The sequence below is a fragment of the Oxyura jamaicensis genome, chromosome 13 (assembly GCF_011077185.1).
Source record: "Oxyura jamaicensis isolate SHBP4307 breed ruddy duck chromosome 13, BPBGC_Ojam_1.0, whole genome shotgun sequence".
Classification (NCBI taxonomy): domain Eukaryota; kingdom Metazoa; phylum Chordata; class Aves; order Anseriformes; family Anatidae; genus Oxyura; species Oxyura jamaicensis.
Genome location: NC_048905.1, coordinates 219,726 through 225,725, shown reverse-complemented (window position 1 = coordinate 225,725; position 6,000 = coordinate 219,726). Strand labels below are relative to the sequence as shown.

Below are 6,000 nucleotides of genomic sequence, written 5' to 3'. Positions count from 1 at the left end.
TATGTGTGTGTGTGTGTGTATATATATATGTATATAAAACAGCTTTTACACGTCTTTGTTTGCCTTCTTTCTCAGGTTGACACGTTGACTCTTGAGCAAAAGATATTTAGTGGCCCTTATCCATACCACATTTGCATAATTCATGAATTCAGTAACCCACCTAATGTCCGCAATAAGGTGCGCATTCGGAGCTGGATGGACACAATAGCAAATATTAACCAGTAAGTAGCTTTACAGAAAAGATACTCAATCCTGATTCAAAGATACATTTAGCTGCAGACTTACAGTATTCTGTTATCCAAGTAAGAAAAAAAGTTTGTTGGTTAGTGAAGTTTGTGTTTTAGATGGTGTGATAATATAATTTCAGTATATGAAGATGTATCTAATGGAAAATGTAGATTAGATAAATGTTGTCATACGAAAAATACTGCAGAATTCTTCAGCTCTATTCCATACGGCAGTAAAGCAATTGAACGTTGAAGGAATCAGGATGGTTGAGGAATATCTTCAAATCAGAAAACAAGTTTCTTTTTTTTTAAAAAAGAGAAAAGACCGGTTTGCTCCAAGAAGTAATGGTAGTTTCTGGGGAAGATGATGTGCAGTCAATTTCAGTTCCTTGCTGAGGAGCAAGAATTCCCAGCAGAAGGGACTTGTACACAGTGGCTGTTATCCAGGTACCTTAAGCCAGTGTTTCTGTTACTCAGATTTTCCACTGAAATGATTAAAAGGACAGATGCATTTTTGAAGTTTTGTTTATTTTAACTGTTTTCCTCATTTATACAATACATATTCTCTATGGTTACTCTCAAAGGTGAAGGGTCTTACAGGAGAGTTTCTATGGATTCAGGCTTATTAAAGTAACAGTTATGTGATAGGATTTCCCATTTGGTTCTTCCTCCTGCCTACTTCACATTTCGTAGCACTACTGGCTGTAATCTTTTCATCCTTCTCTCTAGAGAGCTTATTAAATATGAGTTCTTCCCTGAAGCAACACGAACTGATGAAGACTTGAAAAAATACACTAAGTATCCTTGGGGACGAGATATTTACACTTTAGAAGGTGCGTGTTTATAAAGACCTGAAAGCTGATGCTCTATCTCTTGCTAAGATCAGTAACTTTGAGTGCATCACATTATAAGAGACAGGAATAACAACTCTTGTGAGGGAAGTGGAGAACCTTTCACAGAGAGTGGAGGAATTGAAGCGAGGAGGTCCGTTTGTACTTAATTAAGGGTGCTGGTGCTGTGGGTGTGCCGCTGTCCTCCTTCTATTCTCATCCTGTCTCTCTTCTAGGCATTGTGGATGGTGCCCCTTACTCCATGATTACTGACTTCCCATGGTTGAGATCACTGAGGACAGCAGAGCCAAACAGCTATGCCAGATACGACTTTGAGGATGATGAGAGAAGTGAGTAGTCTTTTTTGATGTGTTCAAAGAACTTCGTTGCTTGGTCTAAAGCTGACAATGCACATTCCTATATTTTCTATTCTTTCACTGCTTTACTAGGATCATCTTGGAATGTCCTTCGTTAAAGGTATTTTTAACTGATGTGGTTTTATATATACTTACCTAGGTTCAGTTCTAAGGGATGAAGCTCAAGAGGATGAGGAAAACACCTCTTTTGGCCATACATTTCTCTGATTTTTTTTGAAACTGATTCATAGATTCAATGATTATAGTTCAATATTATCAAAAAATTGTGTATGTTTGATTAAAAGGAGTAGTTAGTTTAAACACAATGTTAAAGACAAAAAAATGAAAGTCTGCTGCTTCATCCTTAATTGCTCTTGTCCGTAAAACATATAAGCGATCACTGAAACAGGTAACCTAAAACCATTTCCGATAAGTCTCAGGAGTAAGGTTCTGGGATTCCTGTTGACCACAGACATAGGGACTTACAGTATATTAATAAGTATTGGAGCTATTGTAAAATTTAAATCTGGGGAGGGAAAGGCAGAACAAATCTGTGAATTCCTTCGTAGGAAAGGAATAGTTTTTATTCTTCTGTGCCTTCCACAGCTACTATTTATGCACCCCGGAGGAAAGGACAGTTGTCTGCAGACATCTGTATGGAAACAATAGGAGAAGAGATCTCTGAACTGCGTCAGATGAAAAAAGGAGTATTCCAGCGTGTGGTGGCTATCTTCATCCATTACTGTGATGTCAACGGTGAACCAGTAGAGGATGATTACATCTGAGTGGATCCCCCACCTAACCTGCCATCTCTTCCTAAGTTCTGATTGGCACTGCCAGCCGAGAAAGCAGGTGGATTCTTTCTGAATGCAGAGCATTTTCTTGAAACACATACTTTGCAGTTGCTCTCACTCAGTTTGGGAAAGAGTATGTAGTAAATGTATAATGAAAAGTAAAAATTGTATACTAACATTTGTACATAGAGTAAACAAAAGAAAAACTTCCTAATACTGAGACTTTATTTCATATGTTTATACAATTTAATTTAAATTCCATTTTAATGAAGGCCAATAATTAAGGAACAGGGAAGAATATTTGAATTCTTCAGCCCATGCAATTCATAGAAGTTTTTTTTTTCTTACAAACAAAATCCCATTTGCTGTGTTGAAAAGAGTCATCAGAGTCTCTTTTAATCTGTGCCTTTTTCTTGAGCATTTAAGAGCCCAGTCTGAGTAAACCTGTTGAGCACAATCTTTGTGTCTTGTGTGCATTTTTCAAAGGGAGAGAATTATTCTACAGTTGTTGCAAAGAAAGCCAGAAGCTGGAAAATATAGCAGTCAGTGATCTGTGGTAGTTTCTAGGCTTCATAAATTTTTTGGGGGGGGAAGAAAAAACATTTGGCACCTTAAAAATATGTTCTGAAGCAGTTTATACTACTAGATTTCAATGTAATTGTTTGACTTTTGTAATACGAAAAATAAGCTACTAATTTGTTGCTACCACTCTCTAACATAAATCTGCACATACTAACTGGCTGAAAGCTGATTTTTGCTTTAAGACAGGAAAAGATGTGTAATTACTGACATGGCTACAACTATGAAAAGCACACAAGTCATCTGACTCAGTCAGCCTTCAGGCTGATTCATGTTCAGCTCATGAATGCAGATTTTCCATACAGTCAGTAAATATTGCCATGCTTTGCCCTTGAATACTTGTTTTTATCGAGGTTAGAAAATGCCTCTCATTCCCACAGTATTCATAGATGTTTTGTGTGGATGTCCAGAATTTGCTGCAAGTCCTCTATGCAGGTGTTGCTCTCTGTGTATTCCACTGAAGTCCTTTTGATAGGGATTTCACGTGTTTAGGCAGATGTCAGCATTAACAAGCTGAAATTACTGTATATAAGAATCCCAGTTCTTCCCTAGACTGACAAATACTCCTTTTTTATTGTTTTTTTAATGACATGGTCATAGTGTAGCAAAACTCTATGCTTAATTTCAAATTAAAATTGATTATCCTACTGTCCATTAGTGACTAACCTGTGTGTGGATGCATCCACACTGCAGTTCCATAAATGTTATCTGTACAGTATAGAAACACACAAGCTGGTATTAAACTAGAGGCTTGTGTGCTTAGTGATGTGCCTTGTGGGAGCAGGAAACTAACTAAGGGCTGATGTGCTGCTAAACAATATCTGCACGCACAACACGGCTGTGACTGCACAAATGCACCTTTAGATGTACTGTATGTGGTCAGCTGTGGCCTGATCTATCATTTATGCATTTTAAAGTTGCAGAGTTACCAGCCTACCAAAATACAACTGTGGTAAAAGCTGTAGAGCAGATTAGTCCATACCGTTATGCACTTATATACGTCATTGTTAATGGTTTCACTTCTTTGAACATTGGCATGAATGCAACTAACAAGGTTTTCTCTGACGTTTAGCTCTGTAGAATTGAAGAGGCAAAACCATTAAATGTAGCAAAGGCAGTGCTAGTTTTCTGTGTCTGTCCCTGAGCAAGAAATTGTCTAGGTAACTAAAAATATGTTAGTTAAGAGGAAGAAAATGGTGCATAATGGTAATAGTAAGAGATTTGGTACTGTAGTGTTTTCTCACTTGTGCGCTCTCTGCTTTTTCACAGGGGGTGGAGCAATAGGTATCAGGTAACTGAATGCTGTTGAGATATTTGCTTTAATGCAGGATCAAAGTTAATGGTTTAGTTGTAACAAGTATATTTAACCACGGATAATTTAGTGATGATATTCAGTCAAAATGTAAGTGTGACCTCTATAGAAATGTTTCAAGTAATCTGAGTCATAGATTCAGTCATGTTTACCATTTTAATACAGCACGTACAGGAAAATGTTACTGCATTCTATAGTATTGCACCAGATCTCCATCTGCTATCTCTAACTTTAGCCTTTTGAAGAAGTATTTATACAAATAATGTACTTGTTTATATTCAATATTACTTTCTGTAAGCAGTTGAAAATTGCAGTAGATTTAACCTCTTAAACATTACACTCATTTTACACAGAGTGGCAATGCAATGACTAAATTCATTGTGTCCTTATCATGAGAACTGGGGGTGATGGAGATAGCTGAGATTGTATCTGGGATGTAGCAAAGGAACCTGCTCTTTTCACTAAGTTCAGTATCTGAAATTGAAGAAGGGAGTGAAGCAGATGAAAATTATTTTCCTGCTTGACCTTCATTAGCAAAACAAAGGAAAAAAAAAAAGCCTTGAGATTCCCACCACCAATTGCAAATATTATTACCAGTACATGAATGAGTATAGGTTCCATCAGCAGGATCTGCTGTGCAAACGGTAATTTGCTTGCTAGTCACTGGCTTCTGCTGCTGGCATACATGCATACTTGGTACTGCATCAAATCAGAGTTGAACGGCTGTCCCAGATGTGAGGGCTGAAGATGTCTTGTTTACCACAGGGAAGAACAGAAAGTTGCAGCTGTCATTTGGGTTTGTTCTTTTCATAGTGGATCCTTGAGTCACTGCGTTAGGGTATGTGTGGTAAGAGTAAAGATTGCTCTGACATCAGCCCAAATTTGCTGATGGGGGGTGCAGTAGTCATGAGTGGTTTTTTTTTGCAAGTTGTTTTTGATTTTGCCAATTGAAGAGGGTTGAGCTGCAAGAGCAGGGGAACTGAAATCTGGTAACGAGCGTGAACTTGACTCACATACCCTTTGTTCATGTGCTAAGCTATCTCTGAGATTTTTAAATTATACGAAATCTTTTCCCATGAGCGTTATTTCTCCTTTGGAGCATCTGGAGCCTAATCAGTGCTTGTGTTTGAGCTCTCTAATTTGACCATTTGCCTGCCTAATCCAATTGAAACTGTCAGATTGGTTTCATGCCTTTCTGCGCTGCAGCAGGGACATGCTGCTCACCGTTGCTTGCCTTACTTTGGAAAACACAACGTGAAGGGAGTGCTAGGTGACCATGCTGTGTGTGCTGGGGCTGGGGACAGCAGGCGGGCATCCCCAGGTGACACTGGGCAGGGGGAGCTGGTGGGTTGCCAGAGCTGCCTGGTTCCTGCTCCCTTGTTTTAGCTAACCCTAGTCTAAATCCAGTTTCTTGGAAGGCAGGTTCATGTGCAAAGGCTGTGTAGGGAGTTTTGACTATATGAAGCAATATTGCCTGCAAATCATAGAATCCTAGAATATCCGGAGTTGGAAGGGACCCATAAGGATCATCAAGTCCAACTCCTGGCACTGCACAGCTCTACTCAAAATTTTAGACCATGTGACTAAGTGCACAGTCCAAACACTTCTTAAACTCCCAACAGGCTTGGTGCAGTGACTACTTCATTGGGGAACCTGTTCCAGTATGTGACCACCCTCTTAGGGAAGAACCTCTTCCTGATGTCTAGCCTAAACCTCCCCTGCCTCAGCTTAACATCGTTCCCGCGGGTGCTATCGCTGGTGATTACAGAGAATAGGTCAGCGCCTGCCTCTCCACTCTCCCTTGCGAGGAAGTTGTAGATCGCAATGAGGTCCCCACTCAGCCTCCTCTTCTCCAGGCTGAACAGGCCAAGTGACCTCAGCCGCTCCTCTTATGTCTTCCCC

The 6,000-nt window shown here is 39.5% G+C and overlaps 1 protein-coding gene across 1 annotated transcript in view; it reads left to right on the top strand.

Moving 5' to 3' along the window:
• The window catches only part of FBXO38 (F-box protein 38), a 20,278-nt gene extending 17,376 nt beyond the window's left edge, over positions 1-2,902 (top strand). Inside the window, exons 12-15 of the mRNA XM_035338582.1 lie at positions 43-221; positions 957-1,060; positions 1,294-1,407; positions 2,020-2,902. Coding sequence (XP_035194473.1) covers positions 43-221; positions 957-1,060; positions 1,294-1,407; positions 2,020-2,198 — 576 coding nt within the window. The 3' untranslated portion in view covers positions 2,199-2,902. The remainder of the gene's footprint in view (positions 1-42; positions 222-956; positions 1,061-1,293; positions 1,408-2,019) is intronic.
• The last annotated feature ends 3,098 nt before the right edge of the window (positions 2,903-6,000 follow it).